Source organism: Geotrypetes seraphini, chromosome 3 (assembly GCF_902459505.1).
Source record: "Geotrypetes seraphini chromosome 3, aGeoSer1.1, whole genome shotgun sequence".
NCBI classification, from domain to species: domain Eukaryota; kingdom Metazoa; phylum Chordata; class Amphibia; order Gymnophiona; family Dermophiidae; genus Geotrypetes; species Geotrypetes seraphini.
The window spans coordinates 19,515,587-19,539,956 of record NC_047086.1 but is presented as its reverse complement, the minus strand read 5'-3'; the positions used below and the strand labels follow the sequence as shown (position 1 = coordinate 19,539,956).

The window sequence follows — 24,370 nt, the reverse complement described above, 5'->3', positions numbered from 1 at the left end:
TTCTCTTTCCCCTCTTCCCGCCCTCCCTCCATGGTTTGGAATATCTCTTTAATTCCTCCCTCCCTCCTGTGGTCTGGTCTCTGTCTCTCTCTTCTTCCTCCTTCCCCCATTCCCCCGGGTTGGGTCAGTTGCTCTCCTTCCCTCTCTATAACTAACCTTTTATAGTCTGCCGGCAGTGCTTGTGATTAAAGCAAAGCACTGTCGGCAAGCTCGCCAGCTCCATAGCTTCTCTTGCTTACACTGGAAAAGCTGATATAACTTCCTGTTCTGATGTAGCATGGACTGAAGAGATTGAAAGAGAGAGAGTGAAGCTGGAAAGCTTATCAGCAGTGCTCTGCTTTAAATAGCTTGAACTGACGGCAGGCTATAAAAGGTTAGCAGGAGGGAGGGGCTATAGTTGAATGTGGCAGCAACAGCTCTCTGGGGATGGGCAGCAATGGCAAGACAGTTCTCTGGGTTTTGATGGCCGTGGCAACAGCAGCAAGGCAACTCTCTGGAGGTGGGTGGTGGTGGCAATGGCAGCGACGGCAAGGCAGCTTACTACGGGTGGACAGCGGCTGCAATGGCAGAGAGGAAGCAGTAATACAACGTTTGTCTAACACTGGGCTAGATTCACTAAGCAAACCGATCGTGTAATGATCGGTTTGCGACCCCTTAGCGACCAGATTTCCCTCCGGCCCAATTCACAAACCTCTCCAGCGATCCGCTTCAAATCCGTGCATGCAAATGAGGGGAACCGCATGCAAAGTAGGCAGGGACGCGATTCACCAAACAAATTTGGGACACCGATTGGGCTGGCCGATCAAGAATAGAAGCAACTGCTGGGGAACAGTCGCACATGTCTCTGCCAACTCTCCTGCTCCATTGCCCTGCTCTCTGCCCCGATCTGAAGAAAGGTTTGCAGCACTGAGGGAATAAACATGTGTGGCTCCTGTCCCTGCTCTGCTCTCTGTCCTGAGCTCTGCCCCGATCTTCCAGCCCTGCTTTCTTCCCCAAGCTCCTACTCTCTGCCGCCTTCCCTACAGTGTGAGCCCACGGGTTTAAAGTGGGGCTGCACGCCGCAGTGCAGTCCCACTTTAAATCCACGGGCTCGCACTGGGAGGCAAGAGCAGGGCTTGGCTGGAAGGGGAGAGCAGGAGAGTCGGCGCGCGCTGAAATTCATGCAAAGCGAATCTGAGGCAGGGCTTGGGGTGCCGAATCTGAGCAGCAAGCCAGTTTGCCTAGGCGCCTGGGCCAATCAGGCCTTAGACTTAATGGGGATGGACGGACCCTCTATGCCTTAGGCCTGATTGGTCCAGGCTTCTAGAGCCTGGTCCAATCAGGCCTTAGGCTTCGGCAGGATGGGCCGGGAAGGAGCAGGCCCGCCTCATTTCGACGAGGCAGGCCTACCGGCTGGACGGGCAAGACCTGTCTGGCCAAAAGAAAAGGTTAGTTTGGGTGGAGGCTTGGGGGCTGTTAGCGCGGGGGGGAGGGTGCGGAGGGGGTGCGTCTTCGGGCAGGAGGGATTGGGCACCCTCCTGCCAGCGATCGGTAGTGTCGGGGGGGGGGGGCATCTTCAGGCAGGAGGGTTTGGGCACCCTCCTGCCAGCGATCGGTAGTGTCGGGGGCATCTTCTGGCAGGAGGGTTTGGGCACTCTCCTGCCGGCAATCGGACAGGCGGCCATGGCCCGCTATACTTATAGCGGCAGAGCGATCTCTTGCCGCAATATGTATAGCAGCCGCGTCTACTTACAATGTAGACCAGCATTTTGTTGGCCTACATTGTAAGCATCTCTTCCTCTACTAGGGAGACGTGTAGGGCCGCCTAGGTTCGCCTAAGGCCCTTAGGCGAGCTTAGGCGTCTTGCGGGCCTCCCTAGGCTCCCGGAGGCGCCTTCAATATAGGCGGCCTGCCTGGGGAGCATTTTTTTTAAAAAACGTGCATCCCGATTGGCTGATTAGACAGCTGTAGGACGCCTACAGCTTCCTAAAATCGGGACGCACTTTGTAGAATCAGGGCCTGATTGTTCAGCCCTAGTTTAAAAAAAATCTAATTGAGTATGTTTGGAGTTGGGGAGTGGAAGAATAACCTAATGGTTAGAGCAGTGGGCTGAGAACCAGGGAAATCAGGTTCAAATCCATTTGCAGTTCCCCAAAACAGCAAAATTATTATTTTTGGCAGTCAATCTATTCCATTCAGAGAAACAAATATATTTATTTTGTAGGTGAGCTGTCTTCTTAAGTCTTAAGCATGCTTCATTACTTGGAAACCCAAATGCTCAGGTTCAACATTCCAATCTCACACTCACCTAGGGTTCATGACAAGACGGCGGAAAAAGTACGTCCAGGTGATGTAATCCATAGCATCCTGCTTTGAAGAGATGGTCCCTGCAGCAATTTCTGCATTCAAATGGTCTGCGATCACATCTAACAAGCTATATACACAGAAAATAAAAGATGTTTAAAGACATATTCTCCAGTGCTCATGCTCCTGCTACCTCCTACAAGACTTTGATCCATCCTGCAGTATCACTTAATTCATTTACCCTTGCTGAGTTGTACAACCCTAACACAGTAGTCTGGATGGGCCACCCAGCATTTGAAGGACAATGAAGGCCATTTCAAAAAGGACGTCTTAAGTATGACTTGGACCGCAGAAACGTCCAAATATATATGCATTTTTTAAAGAATCACCTACTTGGACATCTTGGCCACCAAAACGTCTAGACCGCCATGACATCTAACTATTTGCCATTTTTAACCACAAAACCGTCCAAGTTAAAAAAAATCCAAATCAGCACCATTGAGATTTGGGAGGGGCCACCATTCTAATGGACTGACCACAAAGACATGCCAACAGAGCAGTGGAGCACCTTAGAGGACACTACTGTTAATGTATATCTGGCACCCTTCATGTGACATCTCACCATATGACCCTTTTCATTTATAGTGAACCCCCCCAAACCTGCTATACCCACCTGTCTCCCACCCCAATAGCATTTATGGCTGCAGGTGACACCTCTATGGCAGTATAATAAGGTTTTGATGACATCATACTTAACGCCATAGATGTTGTGGCTAGAGTGCCTTATGGGCCTGGCTCCTCCTCTCCATGGTTCACTAGTCCACCCACCTGGCTACTTAAGATACCTGCATGATGCTCTACTAGGATTTACCATACTAAGTGCTGCCGTTCTAGAAACAGGTATGTACTCTTTCATTCAAATTCTTGGGGGTGGGGTGGGTTGGGGAGTTGCGTCAGTTACCACTGGAGGAAATGTGGGAGGTGGGGGGTCATTATTAAATCCCTCCAGTGGTCATCTGGACAGTCTGCGTACCTTTTTGGCACTTAGATGCTTCCACACCTGTCTGGCCCAAACATCTAAGTTCTGTCTAGGACATTTTGCAAAAGGTTACTCTCACAAGACGTCCAACTTTAGCTTACACAAAACAAGCCTCTCGATATGCCCCACCTTGAACACTGAATGAACAGCAGGTGAAACGTCTTTCTAGATATCTAATTAAACGGTTTTGATTATTGGCACTTGGATGTCCTGGTGATTAGGATGTCCAAGTACAGACTTAGGCAGTTTTTTGGATGTTTTAGTTTTTTGATTATGTCCCTAGATGTCTCCTACTATGACAGTAATGAACTTTACTCCTAAGCCAGGATACAATGAGCATATTCTCAGTGTCTCAAATTTACTGCTAATGCTAAACTATATTACTATGGTGGTGGTCCCTTATTTTCATGGTATACTGTGAAAACAAGCAATACTACTGACATTGACAGGGCAGAGCTAATAAGAAAGGGGATGGAGATAGAGGTACAGAGTGGGAGAATAGGAGATAAAAAGGAAATAAAAGAATAGAGACACGATGAATAAATAGAGGGCAAACAGAGGAAAGGTCAATAGTGGTAGATAAAACAAGAAATGAAGGAATGGTAGTGAGAAGATGAAGGGTTACAGAGAGAAGGCAAACATATGGAGAACAAGAGTACACAAGAAATACACAGAGGAGTGAAGATAAATTTAGGAAGAGAATGATAGAGGTGGAAAGAGGCTATACTAAAAAGTAAACAGGAGAAACAGGTAATGAGAGGAGAAATATTGCAGAAAAGGGAGGTAAGGATAAACCAGAGTAATGGAAGAAGATGAGAGAAGAAAGGAAGAGAAAAATGGAGATAGGATGTTGAGAAAAAAGGATAGGGTTAAAGAAGAGACAAAAAAAAGGAATGCATAAAAAGGGAACAAAAAGAGAATTTAAAAAGTCTGACAGAACGAAAATACAGAAATTAAAACGACAGAAAAATCAAGGAAAGCAGACCAAAGGCTAGAAAATTTATTATATTTTAAAAGCTGAGAATATTTAACAATCTAAAGATGGTTAACAACATGGATTTGTGTGCTTGTTAAGCAATATAAAATCCATACTAATCTGCTGATGAACCCAAAATCTGTGGGACAGAATGCAGCAAAAGTTGCAAAAGGAGACTCAGTGGTAGAGAATGATACGGGGATGGAGACAGAGCCCATGGGGACAGGGTGGGGTCAGAGCCTGCAGGGACAAACTTTGTCCCCATGCCATTCTCTAAAAATTTGAGACTATCAATATGTAAAAACTTAACACATTTTAGAGAATTGGCAACTGAATTCAATTAAAAATAAAACTGCAGAAACTGCTTTTGGATTTCAAAGTAGTCCTGTTAAAATGGAATTTGTGTCTTGTCTGCCTTTGAGGTGGCAACAAGAGTGTTGTCTGCTGATCAAACTCCTACCATCTGTAACGTTCTTCCTTCACGTGCCCAGCTACTAAAGCATCTTAATGTTACTGCAACAGATTTATCCATCGTTGCTGTCATAAAGGAGCATTTCCAGCATTTAATAGACACTTACTTTCCTGTTCATCTACTACACAATTTAGGCTCTCTTCTACATCCATATCTGAAAGACAATCCAATTGCCTTCCCAGATGATGTAAAAACATAGGCAACTAAGAGCTCCTTTTAATAATAATAATAACTTTATTCTTCTATACCGCCACAGTCGAAAAGACTTCTAGGCGGTTCACATCGAAGAAGGCTGGCAATCAGTGAATTACAGAATGCACTAAGCTGCGTTAGGGCTTTAATGCGCGGAATAGCGCACGCTAGACCATAACGCCAGCATTAAGCTGGCGTTAGTTATTGAAGCGTAGCACGCAGTAATTTCCTGCATGCACTAAAAACGCTAGCACATCTTAGTAAAAGGATCCCTAAATCTTTGGGAAGGTTGTACCAAAGCCAGATAGAAATGGAAGGATCCATTTGTGATTTATAATCAGTTGTACTGAATATTGTCCCTTTTTATACTTTTTTTCCAATAAATTTTATTGTATTTAAAAAAAGTTAATAACAAAAGTACAAAAAATATAAACAAAGCAATATTTAACAATTACAAACCTATAATAATGTATACTGAAATATATAGTCAATATAGTCAATTGTTTATGAGAACTTATCTACTGGTGCCCAAATTTTACAAAAATGCGCTATTGTACAAGATTTTATAGCGATAACAGTTTCATATTTACGTATAGAACACACAGAGCGCCACCATTCACGAAAGTAGAGTTTAGTGTTATCCTTCCAATTACAAATTATAAAATGAGTGGCAGCAGCGAGAAGGATGTTAAAAAGCTTCTTTTGATTAGCAGGAATGATAATCTTAGGATTTGAAGAACGCAGGATAAGAGTTTCATAGGTGAAAGATATGGAATTTTCAATACTCTTAATTCTACGCCATATTAAGTTCCGGTAAATTTGTACATTGAAATATGGAAACATTGGGGCAACACATTAAGAGATGAGAAAGTGTACCAGGTTCACTTTTACAAGACCAGCATAAATTTGAAGAGGACTGTGATGTAATTCTGGCAGGTTTTAATCGGCGTCCAGTAAGATCTTTGTACAATGAAAAGCGTGGACTGACAAAGTGAAGCAGACATAGTAGGACGGGCAGAGTGCACCCGGAACTCAGACCAAACAATAGTATTATCATCCAGATTAAAATCAGAGGACCAGGAGATTTCAATTAAGGAATTATGATTAATAGAATATTCCTGCAGTTTCTTATATATTTTAGAAGCTTTCTTTCTATTTAAAAGATGCAAACAAAATCAGAAAAATTTAGCATGTCCCTGTCTAGAGACGGCACAACTCTCACAATCAAATCATGTAGTTTATTATAGACATATTGTGGTAAAGGCGATATATTATAGGAAGATTGTAAATCAGCAATATTTAACGGAATGTCCTGTATCAACAATTGGTGAATAGACCAAATACAATTATGTTGCCATTCTTCTCTATATGGGCCTAGTTCAGGTAACTTAAATTTCGTATTGTTCCAAATAGGGAAGATATTAGGAGTAAAGATATTATTATTTAGTAACTTATAGAAATCATTCATTAAAATTGCAGAAGGTTTGAGAAGGCGTAAGTGATCAGAATATTTATATTCATCCATGAAGGGAAGTAAATGAATAGGAAAGGGAAGTATCAGTGAGCTCTCCAATGATAACCATCTAGGGGTATCAAAATTGTATGATAAGGAGAACCATTGTAGTGCTTGAGTTAACCTAAAGGCAGAGTGATAATCTCTAAAGTTAGGTACATTTAGTCCTCCTTTAATTTTTGGAAATTTCAACTTTTGGGGTTACTTTATTGTCTGGGAGAATAGAGCCACCGAGCTGCAGTCCCATGCTCCTAGGATGAATGTTGAAGAGGCAGGTACACATCAGGCTGAAAACCCCTATTGGACTCTTCAAATCAAGCTCCCTTTTGAACTATCCCAACCAGCCCCCCTCTACTTAAACATCCCTGCGGTCAACCTACCCCCGAGCAAAGATACCTCTAAGGATGTAACTCCCACATCAGACCGCCCCCACGTTTTAACGTTGAAAAAACCTCTTGGCGTTTTGTGGAACAGGTTGAGGAAGCCTACAGTAGAAACTGCCCTTACTGGCACCTTCTTTCCAAAATGGCACCAGCGTCCTCTGATGGTAGTCTCGTGGTACAATCACTAGGGGTCATGTTTCCTTACAAGAACCTTACACAGAAACATGACCCCCAGCAGAAGTACTGCAAGACTATCATAAAGGCCGCCTAGCACCATTTTGGAAAAAGATGTTGGCAAGGGCAAGAGCGACTGGGAACTGTTTTTGCTGGCATCACTGGTTACCAGGGATTTCTGCAAAGGTGCGACCAGTGGGGGCCTGGAGGTGTTATAACCTTGGGTGTGGGGGGGGCCTTCAGGTTGGTGAGTGGATGGTTGAAGTGGCATCCAAAGAGGCTTTCAGCCTGGGGAGGTGCTCTTGCCACCACTATGGCTAATACTATAAGGTCTAGGAGCACTGGGCCACAGCTTGCCAGCCTGATGCTCCTGGACAAATGGAATAATGCTTCTTGTGACGTGCATAGGAGTTAGCAATCTGTGGTACTGCACTACCACATGTTGGTGACTCATGGGTAAATCAAGGTGCAGTAAAAGCCTACTTTTTTACCACAACTTGACAACTTCCTTCCTTAACTAGCTCTAACAATTGTCTTTCTCAGAGCCATTACTTCCTAGACCAGGACGCATGGTTATGAATGTGACAGACACCGATACATTTGCTTTTTTATGATAACAACTATGAATATTCCTGAGAAAAACTGGCTTACAGAAATATTTTAGAAAGCAGGTTTTATCTGTATAAATTCAGTTACCCTGATAATTTGCCCTCCAGGGCCTGATTTATGTACCTTGGTTGGGCTTACCTGGATTCCACTGGGAAAGGTTCATAAAGAAACTTTTTGTAAAAATCTTTTTTAATATCATGCACTAGAATGACAGCTTTTCCTTGGTCGTCAAACTGAGGTCTGCCGGCACGTCCCATCATCTGAAGTACATCTGTGAAACAGAAATGAATCAATGAACTTGGATATGTAGATATTTTACATTTCTCTGTTTCAATAACATAAAATCCATAGCTTAGAATTTTGAATAAGCAATTAATCAAATCTATAATAAACTTGAAAGCTGTATTTTTTTTTTTTCAAAAGAAAAAGATCAACATGAACAAAACAGTTTCCATGAGAAATTATTCTCTGTATCTTAAGCCTTTTGGTGTTACTCAATATTAATTCAGGAGCAATGTAAACAAAGAATTTCTAGGGTAAAAATTAGGAAGTCAATCAAAACATATCGCTTTGACAAATTTATCTGACTCCATTTCTACCACGATGTACTTCTAAAACACTTCCAGGAAAAATTTGATCAATCTTACCATGCTAATGCAATTTTGAAAGTTTTTTTGTAATATCGCTGTCTGTATACAGTCTCTTCTTCTGGAAACCGCTCTGAACTGTTTGTGGTATTGCAGTATTTAAAAATAAAGTTATTATTAAAGAAAGAGAACATCCTGACAATACTTTATAGCTCTTTTACCTCATTTCTGAGAAACTGTTCTCATCAATAAATCATTGCACTGAGAGGTATTACAGACCATAGCAAATGCAAACTTTTTATTTTCACAGGGGGGGTCTTTTACTAAAGTGTGTTATGTTTTTGCAGTTAACACACCATAACAGCAAAACCCAGTATGCATTGGATGCAAAGATTGTACAGTAATCGTTGGACTCATGTAAACAACACATGGCCATGAGATCCTGGTTGCAATTCAGGTGGCGCTGAGTGAAGCTGCTCTAATTGCACTGGTTTGGATAGGCTGGAGTGGGCTTTGCCAGCAACTCTAGTAGTTGGAACCTGAGAACTGTGCCAGGCGGACCTCTACGGCCTTATGTCCCAGAAATGCCAAAGAAAGACAATTTAACTATGAATTAACAATGAGAATTCAAGATCAATTTATTTAATATACCGCAAATATAAAACAAAAATGTTAAAATCTAAGTGGTTTACAATAAGTATAAAAATAAGGGAATAAAACAATACAAGAATAACTATTATGTTTAAAGGGAAAACCAATATGATAAATTACAATAGGAATTGCAAGGAAAATGAGGAAAGGGAAGGAAAAGGAAAAATAAAAAAAAGGGTCCCAAAATTTTAGTAGTACAGTGGTACCTGGGTTTACGAGTGCACCGGTTTGCGAGTGTTTTGCAAGACGAGCAAAACATTTGCAAAATCGGTGCCTCGGAAACCAAGCATGGCTCGATTTACGAGCAACCCCCCCTGCGATCCGGCACCCCCCCTGCCTCGAACCGGCACCCCCCGCCACGATCCGACCCCCCCTGACACAATTGGGCACCCCCCCGCCGCTTCTTACCCTCATCTGGGCACTCTTGAAGATCGGCCCTCGTCTGCTGGGCCTTGAGCATCTGAGCATGCTCAAGGCCCAGCAGACGAGGAGGCCGAGCTTCAAGAGTGCCCAGATGAGGGTAAGAAGCGGCGGGGGGGAGGTGCCCAATTGTGTCAGGGGGATAACGGATCGTGGCGGGAGGGGGGGGTGCCGGTTCGAGGCAGGGGAGGTGCCGGATCGCAGGGGGGGGGGTTGCCGGATTGCCGGGGGGGGGTGTGTGCTCATAAATCGAGCCATGCTCGGTTTCCGAGGCACCGATTTTGCAAATGTTTTGCTCGTCTTGCAAAACACTTGCAAACCGGTGCACTCGTAAACCGAGGTACCACTATACTTGAAATACTTAGCTCAATAAGCCATTCATACATTCATTGCCAAACCCATTGCCAACATGCATGTTTCGCTAGTGTCTGCGTCAGGGCAGGGTTTGCCCTGTCAATCACCGGCAGGCATTGCATATAGAATTGCATATTTTTTTTTCCACACAGGAACCTTAAATATAGGCCAGCATTTTAAAGACCTACATTTAAGGCGCCAGTCTCATACCTATGGAGGTGCATTGGGACACCTATGGACACATAAGGCAAATTCCAACGCAAATCATGCCTATGTTGGCCTTAGGCATCCGTAAGCATCCCTATGCAACTACTTAGGTATGAGATTCACGCCTGCATTAAAAAAAAAAAAAAAAAGTGCATCCCAATTGGTTCGTTAGACAGTGGTAGGACGCCTACTGCCGTCTAACTCTGGGATGCTGTTTAAAGAATTTGGCCCTAAGTGTCCTTGGTATGAGCCCCTAAAGTGATGGACTGGGTTAAGAACTGATTGAGTGGAAGGTGATAGAGGGTAGTGGTAAATGGAGCTACTCTGAGGAAAGGGATGTTTCTAGTGCCATGCCAAAAGATTTACTTCTTGGGCCAGGTCTTTTTAACATTTTTGCAGAAGGGCTGTCTGGTGGATGATACCCAAATCTGCAATAGGGTAGAAACCCTTGATCATGTGAGAAGCATGAGGAGGGACCTAACAAAGCTTTAAGAATGGGACAGAATTTGGCAGCTGTGATTTAAATAGCAAAAAAAAAATATATATATATATAAAAAAATGTAGGGTCGTGCATTTGGGCTAAAAAAAATACAAGGGGACATATAGCATAGGGGGTGAAGCAATTCTGTGTAAAAAAAAAAGAGGAGCAGGAACTTGAGGGTGATCTATGTGAAAAGGCAAAGCAAATGTCAAAAGGCTTCTTGGGTGCACAGGGAGAGGACTAGCCAATAGGAAAAAAGGAGATGATAGTGCCTTTGTGTAGGCAGTCTCCGAGTTACAAACACCCGACTTAAGTACGACTTGTACTTAAGAACGCGGTTGTGGCTTCATTTGATTTCACTGAGCAGCATTTCCAGTGACATAGACTCCTACAATTTTCCTGTAGCAGATTCAGGAATGATGCAGGGCCACATTAAGTGTGTGGTTGTGTATAAGGTACCTTAGAGGGAACACTGGAACTAGGGACGATTGGCTCTTTTGTCAGCTGGGAGCAGAGGTAAGCAGCAAGAATCGTAAAATCTACAAGTTCTGAGTTACACACAAATCTGACTTAAGAACAGCTTTACAAATGTAACTCGTTCTTAAGCCAGGTACTGCCTGAATAGGAATAATCAAGCCATTGTGACATCACTGATGAAGTTGGCTCTTAGGCCCTGGTGGAATGAGGCATTATGACATCACAATATGAGCTCTGGAATGTTGCTACTTCTTGGGATCTTGCCAGGCACTTATGACCTGGGTTGGAAACTGTTACAAACAGGAGACTAGGCTTGAGGGACCTTCGGTCTGTCACAGTATTGCAATTCTTAAGTTCTTATGTGACTCAAGTACAGGCAATCCCTGAGTTACAGACACCCGAGTTAAGTACATCGTTGAGCTTCATTTCAGTGGCATAGACTCCTACACTTCTCCTATAGCAGATTCAGGAATGATGCATGGCCACATTAAGACCAGTGAGTGGTTGTGCATGTTGTACCTTAGACTAGAGGTAGGGACAGTTGGCCCTTTTGTCAGCTGGGAGCAGAGATAAGAAACAAGAATCTTACAATCTACAAATTCTGAGTTATATACAATTAAAAACAGCTTTAAAAACATAACTCGTTCTTAACCCAGGGACCGCCTGTATAAGTCTCTTGTGTTTACAATTCTGAACACTGTAACATCAAGACTATATAAACAGGATGAAATTGGTCCAGAGGACGATGATTAAAATTGTCAGTGGTCTTCGACATAAAGGCAGACATCTCAATATGTATACTTTGGAAGAAAGCAAGAGAGGGGATGTATAGAAACATGATGGCAGATTAAAGACCGAATGACCCATCTAGTCTGCCCATCTGCAGTAACCATTATCTCTTCCTCTCTCTAAGAGATCCCACAATATGATAGAGATGTTTAAATATCTCTGTGGCATAAATGCACAGGTGAACATAGTAACATAGTAACATAGTAACATAGTAGATGACGGCAGATAAAGACCCGAATGGTCCATCCAGTCTGCCCAACCTGATTCAATTTAAATTTTTTTTTTTTTTTTTCTTCTTAGCTATTTCTGGGCGAGAATCCAAAGCTTTACCCGGTACTGTGCTTGAGTTCCAACTGCCAAAATCTCTGTTAAGACTTACTCCAGCCCATCTACACCCTCCCAGCCATTGAAGCCCTCCCCAGCCCATCCTCCACCAAACGGCCATATACAGACACAGACCGTGCAAGTCTGCCCAGTAACTGGCCTAGTTCAATATTTAATATTATTTTCTGATTCTAAATCTTCTGTGTTCATCCCACGCTTCTTTGAACTCAGTCACAGTTTTACTCTCCACCACCTCTCTCGGGAGCGCATTCCAGGCATCCACCACCCTCTCCGTAAAGTAGAATTTCCTAACATTGCCCCTGAATCTACCACCCCTGAATCTACCAATTGAGAGAGGTGGGTCTCTCTCAATTGAAAGGAAGCTCTGGGATGAAGAGGCCTAGAATTAAGGTTAAAGGGGACAGAACGAGAAGCAAACTGAAGAAATATTTCTTCACAGAAAGGGTAGTGAAGTTGTGGAATGGCCTCCCAGTGGAGGTGGTGGAGATGAAAACTGTAACTGAATTCAAGAAAGCTTGGGATAGGTACATAGGATAGATTTGGGTATAAAGGATGAGCAGATTGGATAGGCCAAATGGTCTTTATCTGCTTTCATTTTGTTTCTGTTTTGAACATGTTATGCAACAGCCCTACATTAACTGTGATTTTGCCCGTGCTCCTGAATATGGCTACTTGTGGGTGCATCAAAGTACGTATTATTTTGTCACCCCACACACCTTTATGCATGTAACAAGTTTCAAGTTTATTCATGTATTTGATTAAATGCTGATCCGAAGATACTAAGCGTTGTACAATAATAATTAAAACATTTATAGGGATACAAAAGACAGACAATTTTTAACGTACTTAACTATTAAAACCATGGAGGTACAATAGGAAGGGGAGGGGAGAACTACAATATTTATCGAGAAAAGGTACATAAAAGGGCGGGGAAAGGTTCAAAGTTGCTGGGCTTAAATCAAATGGTCAGTTAAAGGCATCTTTAAAAAGAAAACATTTTAAACTACTTTTAAACTTCTGTCAATTGTGTTCAGATCTTATATATATGGGAAGAGAATTCCAGATCATAGGGGCAGTCACTGAGAAGATTGAGGTGCGGTGAGTCCCTATTATCCTTAGGGAAGGGACATTAAGAGTGTATTGAGATGTGGATCTAAGGGCTCTGGGGGGGGGGGGGGGGTCATATGAATGCTGGGGCCAGTGTTCCCGCTAAGCTGCGCTGGCGCACAAAATATTACATCGCAGCGCACAAGTTTCTCGTCACAGCGCACACACGTGCTTGCAGGCAGGCGAGCTGGCAGTCCATGTAACGCATCGCAAAGGTAAGGGGAGGCTGGGGGAGGAATCGGACGTCGGGGTGGGGGTGCGAGCAGGGAGGGGGGCGATCAGAAGAGGCGTACGGCAGATGGCAGGGCGGCGAGAGGAGAGTCGGGTGGGGGGGGGGGAGTAACACCGGAAGAGAGCGGCAAATCCGGGCAAGGCAAGACTTGCAGAGGCGTACCTAGGGGGTGCGGGGGGTCGATCCCGACGGTCCGCTCAGCTCGCCAACAAGGAGAGGCAGCCGGACTCGCGTACGCTCCGACCGCCTCTTCTTGCAAGAAGCCGGGTCTTATTCAATCAGGAGCTGCTTTGACATGAGTGAAGAATTGATTCCATTCCAGTTTCACAACAATTATTCTACAACATATTGAGTGAACTCTTCTCACTGAAGGCAAACTTTGTGCCCAATAAAATGGTTTTCAATATTTTGTTTTAATGTATTTATACTTTTGTGTAGAAGCTGGAATTGATAGATTGTCTAGAAATTGAAAGCATCAAACGTATTGTCTTCTGGACTGTTTTTAATTTACAGTTTACACATATGGATGTAACAGACATAACTACATTTGTTGTAAAACATTTATTAAGATATCATTTCATCCCTACAATTTCTGTAGACTGTTTTAAAATAAATTTGAGTTTTTCTGGTAAAAAAAAAAAAAAAAAAAAAAAAAATAAAGAATTTTGTACTTTCAAGAATTAATGCGTTGTTTTGTGTTCTTAAAAATATTATTTAACGTTATTTAATTTAGCGTGTAGGCCTAAAATTCCTTTGAATACCTCGTCCTCATGTATCAGCAACTTTGACAACATATTTATTTGGCTCATAACTTGCTGGCGCCCGATATTTTTAGCTCACAGTGAAAAAAGTTTGCTCACAACACCCGCCCGCTTAGAGGGAACACTGGCTGGGGCGTGTGTTTGTATCATTTTAAAGGTTAAAAGAGCAATTTTATATGTTATCCTATATATGACTGGTAACCAATGAGCTTTTTGTAGTAATGGAGTAACGTGATCATATTTTTTAGAACCAGATATGAGTTTGATAGCTGTGTTTTGGATTAATTGTAGACGTTTTATTTCTTTTAAATTTATCCCTTTAAGTAACCTGTGGATTAATTTGATAATATGTTTATAACTCCTAACCCCTGCTCACGTGTAAAGCACCCATGCCTGAGAAACTCCCTGACCCTCTACCTGTCCTGTTTGATTAAAGTATAAGCTCTATTGAGCAGGGACTGTCTCTCGAATGTTTTAATGTACAACGCTGTGGACATCTAGTAGCACTTAGAACTGAAACGTAATATTAGTAGAAAAATCCTTTATAAAATATCTCCTAAAAAGCCAAACTGCTCCATGCGGATTCATCTTCCCACAGCTTTGACCTTTTGTGTAATATCTTAGTGTACATTTTGTAACCTGCAAAAGTATGGCCGGTAAGTCTGTGCATATGTAGATCTCTATTTGGCTTCTCCAATGCTGCAGTCACAGCTTTTGCAAAAGACTTTGCTGTGGTTCAGTCTGAAAATCTTCAGAAATACAATCACTTCCTCAATCTTCTTCTCTGTGGGTTCAAACCCACGCTGCTCCTTGTGACCTTGGGCAAGTCACTTAATCCCCCCCCCCATTGCCCCAGGTACATTAGATAGATTGTGAGCCCACCAGGACAGACAGGGAAAAATGCTTGAGGACCTGAATAAATTCATGTAAACCATTCTGAGCTCTCCTGGGAGAACGGTAGAGAAAACCGAACAAATAAATACATAAAATAATTGTAGACCCCAAATTTAATTGGAGCAGATCCAACCTACTACAGAATCTATCAATATCCACAACACTACATATAGTTTCCAATCAGTGCAGACTATAATGCTACTCTAAGAGGTGTTAGACAATCTTATTTTCATATATTAAATGATCATGTAATGACTTTTCAAGTTGAAGTCCCTCCTTGATTTTAAGTACTGTGTTAAATAAGTGATCCCTTATGTTACCCTCCGAGTAATATTTAGCTTTGTCTGTGTAAATGGATTTTCCTGCTTAACTACAAACGGTATTGTATTTGCATTTCTGCTAGTGAAGTAGCAACAAAGTGTTATCTTTCCTGCTGATATATTGATTCTCGCTGATTCCTCCTTCCCATCTGAGAAGCCCCTGCTTCTTTAGTTTTCTTTTACCGGCACTAGATTTATGACAACTACTCTAAGAGATACTTTAAAAGTATTTCATTTAATAGCAGATGAAATCTCTCAAATACCACTGAACAAAAAAAATCCTCTGAGGACAAGCAGGCATAATATTCTCACATGTGAGGTGATGTCATCCACTATCAAGGGCCCTGTCACTTTAAATTTTTTGGCAGTGCTCATACGGCGGACATGCTGGTGCCTTCCCACCCAACGTCAGCTTGCAGGACTATCAGTTCTTTGTTTTCTGCTGAGCTGAGAAGCTGTGTCGTCAGATCTCTCTACAGTGTATCAAACTTTTATCCTTATGGGCAGACTGAATGGGCCATTTGGCCTTTATTTGCCGTCATGTTTCTTATTTTGTGCCTTCCTGTACTTATTTTTCATTATTTTAATTGTGGTTTTTAAAAAAAATCATATTCCAGTATTTTACACGACTGATTCATTTTTGTCAATTTTTCATTTTTCAGCCTTTGGACCACTCTGGGCTCTTTTTTCACCCCTGGAAGCATCAAATTGTTTTCAGCGTCCTAATTACTTAAGCTCCCTGGGCTGTTCAGCCTTTTGATTTCGCATCGGCCTTTTTCCCCTCCATGTACCGAGTGGCTTTAAGAAATATTCTTGATGTAATTGGTGTGTACAGTGTCTGGGTCCTGACCATTGGGACATTAGTTTTATCCTACTACTAAATCTCCCATCCACTAAAGATCTTCACTATAAACGAGTTTTCCACTCCATGCTTACCTTCCTAGGAGTCAAAACTTGGAATGGCCTTACAGAAAAGACCAGAACTGAACCTTGCCACATCATCTTCCAAAGAAAACTGAAAACCCATCTGTTTGATACTTAATCTCCTTTACCCTCTCTTCTCTCCCTTTCTTCCTCTCTCCCCTCTTTTTCTCTCTCCTTCCTCTCCCTCTTACCTATCCACCTCCTCTCTCTCTCTCCTCTTATCTCTCTTTATAGTTGCCTTGAGCCTGTATAGGTATGAGCGATGCACAAACAGAAGATTAGATTAGATCCTCTTCTTCCATATGCAAAAGAGGTCATTCAAAGGGCAAAATATTCAGTTTGAAAACTTTTCAGTACCACATCAGCATAGACATCGAGCATGGCGGGAGACTTTGAACCTGACATTCAGCCTTCTATGACAGTCATTGGCATCAGCATCGAATGCATCCAGAAAGTCGGGCATCAGGCTCCTTACAATGGCAAGACTCTATATCACCTTCATGTATGCCCTGAGCATTTGGGGACACGGCATGTAAGAAAGCTAAGAAGAACAAACATTCTTTCCCTTTAGGCATAACACTGTGTCCTCTCAAATGCCGACTTCCTCGACACATAGTAAGCGTCAATGCACCAAGGATTGCTCTCCTTCCATCCAGATAATGAGTCCTTGTAAGCATGCCTCAATACCAAGGTCTCCCATGGCTTGTTTACTCTATTCAAAAATACTAGGTCTCGGGGCATGCGATAAAGCTACTATCGCATATACTCGAATAAAGACGATCCAAATATAAGACTGGTTTCCCCCCCCAAAAAGGAGGAAAAAAGGGTTGACTCAAATATAAGTGTGTGTGTGTTTAATATTCATCTGCCCTGCCAGAATCTGCGCCCAGCCCCCCCTCACTCCTTGCTAGGCTCTGCACCTAGGCCCCCCCCTCTCTCCCAATGTGTGATACCAGGAAAGCTGCTCTGTACTGCCAGCATCTTTTGGAGGTATTTGGAAGACACAGCAATTTTACTTGCAGTGTTTACTGGAACTTATTTGTTTCTCAAAGAGATCTCAAGCTGTTCCATCTGGCAGTAAGCTCTCTGGCATCCACCCACAGATTTATATTTTTAATACACAAAAAAAGAGTCCTCATTTCTGCTTGCAAATTGTACATTCCTGATTTACTGAACTTGAAAAGCAAGGAGAAGTGACAAACTCTTCTTTTCAAAAATAGATACCAAAAAAGGAAATCAGGTGAATTATAAACCCAACTATAATTTTAACAAAAAATATATAAAATGTATGAAATCCACATCATAAACATACATTACCCATGCTATTCAATATTTATGTTGCGTCTTTAGGACATTTACTGCAAAATTTAAATCTAAATTTTTATATATATGCTGATGATATTTCTATTTTAATTCCTTTAAATGATCTAGTGATATTTTAAAACAAATTTCTCATATCATGACTGAGATAGAGCAATAGACAATCAATTTTAAATTGAAACTCAATACTGAAAAGACAAAAATTTTCCTGGCCAGTCTCAAAGACAAAATAACCAGACCATCGCTTCGTTTAAATGGTCATGACTACTTGATCTCAAAATCTATAAAAATATTGGGTCATACTAGATTCCCATCTAACTATGGTAGAACATACGAATTTAGCGGTAAAGAAGTGCTTAAAAAATATTTTGATCCTCTATTCTTTAGACCAGGGGTGTCCAACCTGCGGCCCCGGTCGAGTGCAATGCAGTGTTTTCCTCTGCTGCCCCTGGGTGTTTACAGTCTTGCTGGCTCCTTCCTCTGTCTTGCTGCAGCGTTTGTGCGGCCCCAGAAAACTTTTGGGGCCATTGCGGCCCAGGGAAGCCAAAAGGTTGGACACCCCTGATTTAGGCTATTGGTGCAGGCACTAGTTTTATCCATACTGGATTACTGCAACATGGTTTATTTGGGAGCTCCAGAGAAAATTGAGAATAGTACAGAATATGGCTGTCCGATTGATATTGATTGTGGTGGTACAGAAGAATAAAGTTATGTTATGTTGTATTTGGGTTGAAGAAAAATGACCATATTAGTCCCTACTACCGGTGGAGGCATGAGTACTATTCAAATTCTCTTGCATATGATTTGCCCCAACTTACCTTTTATCTCATTTCGTGCTATACAGCCCAATGAGGATAACTAGGAGTTCCAGTCTATTTGCTTATCCAAAAACTATTGGCTGCAGATACAAGACTTTTTTGGACATTTCAAGCAAGTAAGCAGCAGTCCTTGTGGGGTAATTGTATTGGAGGAGTCATGTTGTCTTATGGGGCATCGAGAGGAATGGCCTACTGAGAACAAGCCAGCACAGATTCTGTAAGGGAAGGTCGTGCCTAACAAACCTTCTGTACTTCTTTGAGGGAATAAGCAGTCGGGTGGACAATGGGGAACCCATAGACATCATTTACCTCGATTTTCAAAAGGCTTTCGACAAGATGCCACATGAAAGGCTGCTTAGGAAGCTGTGGAACCACGGGGTGGGAGGGGATGTGCACAGATGGATCAAGCACTGGTTGTCGGGTAGACTGCAGAGGGTCGGAGTAAAGGGCCAATATTCTGACTGGCGGGGAGTCACGAGCGGTGTGCCACAGGGATCGGTGCTGGGGCCGTTACTCTTCAACATATTTATCAATGACCTGGAAAAGGAGGCAAATTGCGAGGCTATAAAATTTGTAGACGATACCAAACTGTGCGGCCGAGTTAGGTCCAGGGAGGAGTGTGAGGACCTGCAAAGGGACCTGGACAAGCTGGAAGACTGGGCAAACAAATGGCAAATGCGCTTTAACGTGGAAAAATGCAAGGTCATGCATATAGGGAAAAAGAACCCGTTGTTCAACTACAAATTGGGGGGGGCATTGTTGGGAGACAGCAGACTTGAGAGAGACTTGGGTGTGCTGGTGGATGCATCACTGAAGCCATCTGCACAGTGCGCAGCAGCCTCGAAAAAAGCCAACAGGATGCTGGGCATCATAAAGAGGGGCATAACAACCAGGATGCGGGAAGTCATCATGCCATTGTATCGAGCGATGGTGTGTCCACATCTGGAATACTGCGTTCAGTATTGGTCGCCGCATCTCAAGAAAGACATAGCGGTACTTGAGAGAGTCCAAAGGAGAGCAACGAAACTGGTAAGAGGGCTGAAACACTGCCCATACGCCGAGAGGTTGGATTGGCTGGGGCTCTTCTCTCTGGAAAAAAGGAGGCTCAGGGGAGATATGATAGAGACCTTCAAGATCATGAGGGGCATAGAGAGGGTGGATAGGGACAGATTCTTCAGACTGAAGGGGACAACAGGTACGAGGGGGCATTCGGAGAAACTGAAGGGAGATAGGTTCAAAACAAATACAAGGAAGTTTTTTTCACCTAAAGGGTCGTGGACACTTGTAATGCGCTACCGGAGGAAGTGATCAGGCAGAGTACGGTATGGGGATTCAAACAGGGATTGGACGGATTCTTGAGGGATAAAGGGATCGTGGGATACTGAGGGAGGAGCTGGGATGTAACACAAGTATAGAAAGCTAACCAGGTAATAAGTATAGAAACCCAACCAGGTCGTGCATGTGCAAGACCGGAGGGTTAGGACTTTGATGGGAAGATAGGACTTCAATGGGAAACCAAGGTGGCCCCTTCTGGTGATTCAGACAGGTCGTGACCTGTTTGGGCCGCCGCGGGAGCGGACTGCTGGGCAGGATGGACCTGTGGTCTGACCCGGCGGAGGCACTGCTTATGTTCTTATGTGTTGTTTGATAAATTCATTTCCTAAATATGGATATTGCTGCTAACAAAACTTTACATTGAATATATTTAAGAAACTTGTATTTTAATTATTTGTATTTCGCTGATTGTCCAGCCTTCTTTTTTGTAAACCGCCTAGAAATTGTTTGATTATGGCGGTACAGAAGAATAAAGTTATATTATGTTATGTAATGTAAGGTCTGTGACAGCTAAACCTGGTATGGCAGGCTGGCTTGGATTTTTAGGAGGAGTTAAGACACAAACACACAATTGCATATAAAAGACTTTCATTCTAGTTTATTTGCCTCACACTCTATAAACAAAGCTTGGCTTACCTCAGCTAAATTGTATCTGCCTAGGACCTCCTTCCCTTCTTTCTCTGGGATCTCTCCTCACTAACTCCTGCTACGAGTCCCACCCTTCTAACTCAGCATGATTAAATCAGTCTCCCAGAGTGCCTCAGTACTGAACTGTAGAACTTGGGGCACTCTAGGACAGTGTTCTTCAACCGCCAGTCCGCGGACTGGTGCCGGTCCGCAGAAAATTCCTGCCGGTCTGCGCAGGGCCGGCGAGATCGACGCGGCCGGGTGTATAGCAGCGGTGGTGTTGGCAGGGCCAGATTAAAGAGCAAAAAGAAAGACAGAATCCCCAGGACTTTTCCTCTTGCCTGCATTGCTTTAGGCTTTGCCGATCTTGATCCCGCACCCCCTCTGAAGTGACTTCCTGTTTTTGAGGGGCAGGATTGAGACCGGCAGAGCTTATAGCGAATAGCAATGCAGGCAAGAGGAAAGGTCCCGCGGTTTCTGTCTTCGTTCTTGCAGTCTGATTTAGCTGGACCACAACTGAAGGTAGGGTAGGTTTGGTCTTTGTTATTGCTGCTAGGGCCGGATTAAGGGTAGGCCCAGGAGGCAAGTGCCTAGGGCCTGAAATTGTTAAGGGGGCTCCAGAGCCGACGTTAGGGGGGAGCAAAGAGGGCAGCTGCCTTGGGCACCGCGGTCTGAATTTCTCTTCCCTTCTCTTTATCTCCCTTGCTTCCTGATCTGTTACTTTTCAGCGGGGTCCCAACACGGCAGCCATTCTCACACGCTGCCGGCGGCTGCCCTGAAGCTTTCCCTCTGTGGCGATCTGCCCTATTGGAAACCAGAAGTTGCGGCAGAGAGAAAATTTTAGGGCAGCCGCCAGCAGCTTATGAGAATGACTGCTATATTGCGGGCCCCGCTGTGCTCAGCAAGACAAGATTCTGAACTGAAATTTAACAGGTGATAGCTCAACAAAAAGGTTCACGCTAGAGCTAGAGAGAAAACAGCAGCAGAGCGGCAGAAGGAGACCCTTCGAAAAACTCTTTTGACTTGACTTTGGGAGGGCCAGCAGGCACATTCTTTGCTACCAGTGCTGATGCATAAACAACTGTTTGTTTCACTGATCTTTTCAGCTTCTTGGATTTGTTTTTAACCCTGGGGAGCTTTAATCTGTGCCCTCACTTTTTTTTTTAAATGCAATGGCTTATTACATATGTGCAGATCAAAGGAAAGGGTCAAACTTTGGGCAGATCCCCCTCTGACAAATACAGCAGTCAGCAGCAGGTAAAGAGCTTGCGTGTGGGGCAGCAGGCCTACCTGCCAGGTCATTCCACTACTCCTTGATAGTACCTAGAAACCTGATGGATGAGGATGCAGCATTAGATTAACTTCATGTTCAATTGGTTTCAGAGTCTAGTGCTACAGGAATTGAATATGCTCTATGCCAGGGCATGGAGGAGAGAGAGGGAGGGAGGCAGGAAGAGATGCTAGGGCATGGAGAGTCCTGCCCAGTTTAGCAGGACCAGGGTCAAAGGCAGGGCTGATAGCAATCGAGTGCTGGAAGAGTGGATCGGGGCCAGCAGCCAAGGGAGGGAATAAGAGATGCTGGATTATGAAGAGAGGGAAAAATGTGATATACGTGTTGTGGGAAGGGGATGGTAGACCCAGGGGGGGTGTTGGTGTGACAGAAGGGAGATGGTGGATCCCGTTGGGGGAGGATAGTTATTAGAACTTGGTGGGAATTGGAAGAATAGGGACACAAAGACAGATGCTGGACCTTGCAGGGGGCACAGAGACATGGAAAATGCTGAACACGAGGGTGAAGTATGAAGACAGAAGTAAGATGTTGGGCATGGGTAGAGGGAGTAGGGAGACAGAAGGGATATACTGGACATGGTGAAGGGGGAATAGGGAGATAAGGAGAAGATGCTGAATAAGGAATGGAGGGAGTAGGATGATGGAAGGTATCTGCTGGATTAAGATGGGGAAAAGAGGGGAGGTACTGGAATGGGATGGGGAAGATGGTGGGTTGGTTGGCTGGCTGGCTCAGCAACGGGAAGAAAAAAGAACACAGGAAGATGCTGGACATGGAGTTTGTAGGGTGGAGGAAAAAAGCAGACTTGACTGAGTAGGTAGGAGATGCTAGACACGGGGTGGATGCCGTAACAAGAAAAAGGAGGTTCTGGATATTGGAGTATAATAGGTAGAAGACAGGAAGGGACAGAAGTGGCAGATAAACTGAAGACCTTGGAAAGAAAATTAAGAAAAGACAGAAGAAAGCAGAAACTGGGATAAACATGAACAAAATAGGCAGACAATAAAGGTAGAAAAAATAATTTTATTTCTATTTTGTCATTAGAATATATCAGATTTGAACTATATACCCTGTTAAGAGACATGACTGGGGACTGCAAAGCCCAGGCAGGGCTTCTTTAGCTTCCAGCTGGCTTAGGGCTCTCTCTGACCAGGGGGCAGTTGCCCTAGTTGCACTCTCCTAACACTATTCCTGTCATGTGTGACTGCAGTATTCTGTTAGCATGATATTTCTGTGTAGCATTCTGTAATAATTTGGCTTATTCAGTTTTCTTGATATGTGAAGGGGAGGGGGAGACAGGGGTTTTATTGGTCCTTGTTCTGTATATTTGTATTTATAAAATGACAATTGTACAGAATATTGTTTCTTTTTATACTTTAATAAAATACGTTCAATATAAAATCATAACCGAGGCTTGTGCGGATGGGATCAGATGGTTTGCGGGGACCGAGCTCGCGGAAACGGGGTGGAAATGTTTTTTTTTTTAAAAAAATTTCAGTCTTAGTAGTTTGCCGGTCCCCAAAATAATTATTTTATTTCCGCCGGTCCATAGGTGTAAAAAGGTTGAAGAACACTGCTCTAGGACATGTAGTTCACTCTAGACTATTCCAGCGATCAACCACCCTTTCAGTGAAAATGAATTTCCTGGTGTCCCCATGCAGTTTTCCGTCCCTAATTTTCCACGGATGCCCCCTTGTTGCCGCTGGACCCTTGAAGAAGATATCTTCTTCCATCTCGATGCGGCCCGTGAGATACTTGAATGTCTCGATCATGTCACTCCTCTCTCTGCGCTCCTCGAGCGAATATAGCTGTAATTTATCCAGCCTTTCTTCGTACGGGAGATCCTTGAGTCCCGAGACCATCCGGATGGTCATTCTCTGGACGGATTCCAGTCTCAGCACATCCTTGCGATAATGCGGCCTCCAGAATTGCACACAGTATTCCAGGTGGGGCCTCACTATTGATCTATACATTGGCATAATGACTTCGGCTTACGGCTGACGAAACCCCTCCGTATGCAACCTATGATTTGCCTTGCCTTGGATGAAGCTTGCTCCACTTGATTGGCAGTCTTCATGTCCTCACTGATGATCAACCCTAAGTCTCGTTCTGCTACCGTTCTTGTTAGGATCTCGCCATTAAGGGTGTAAGTCTTACATGGGTTATGACCGCCCAGGTGCATAACTTTGCATTTTTTGGCATTGAAGCTGAGTTGCCAGTTCCTAGACCAGCGCTCCAGGAGGAGCAGTTCGTGCATCATGTTGTCCGGCATTGAATCTTCGTCCGTTGTGTTAATGCCCACAACATTGCCCAGTTTGGCGTCATCGGCAAATAATGTCATTTTACCTCGCAGCCCTTCTGCTAAGTCACTTATAAAGATGTTGAATAGGATCGGTCCCAGGACCGAGCCCTGCGGCACCCCACTGATCACCTCCGTCATTTCTGAGGAAGTGCCGTTCACCACCACCCTCTGAAGCCTACCTCCAAGCCAGTTCCCAACCCATTTCGTCAATGTATCGCCCAATCCCTTAGAACTCATCATGATTCAGACGTTCAAATACTTGAAGGGTATTAACGCAGAACAAAATCTTTTTCAGAGAAAGGAAAATGGTAAAACCAGAGGACATAATTTGAGGTTGAGGGGTGGTAGATTCAAAGGCAATGTTAGGAAATTCTACTTTACCGAGAGGGTAGTGGATGTCTGGAATGCGCTCCTGAGAGAGGTGGTGGAGAGTAAAACTGTGACTGAGTTCAAAGAAGCGTGGGAAGAACACAGAGGATATAGAATCAGA

The 24,370-nt window shown here is 43.5% G+C and overlaps 1 protein-coding gene across 3 annotated transcripts in view; it reads right to left on the bottom strand.

Annotated features, from left to right (window-relative positions):
* ASCC3 (activating signal cointegrator 1 complex subunit 3) overlaps positions 1-24,370 on the bottom strand; it is a 938,401-nt gene that overhangs the window by 204,888 nt on the left and 709,143 nt on the right. For all 3 annotated transcript variants that reach the window (XM_033936490.1, XM_033936487.1, XM_033936488.1), the window contains exons 33-34: positions 7,780-7,912; positions 2,288-2,413 (exon numbers count right to left, since the gene is read on the bottom strand). In XM_033936490.1, the coding sequence (XP_033792381.1) occupies positions 2,288-2,413; positions 7,780-7,912 (259 nt within the window). The remainder of the gene's footprint in view (positions 1-2,287; positions 2,414-7,779; positions 7,913-24,370) is intronic.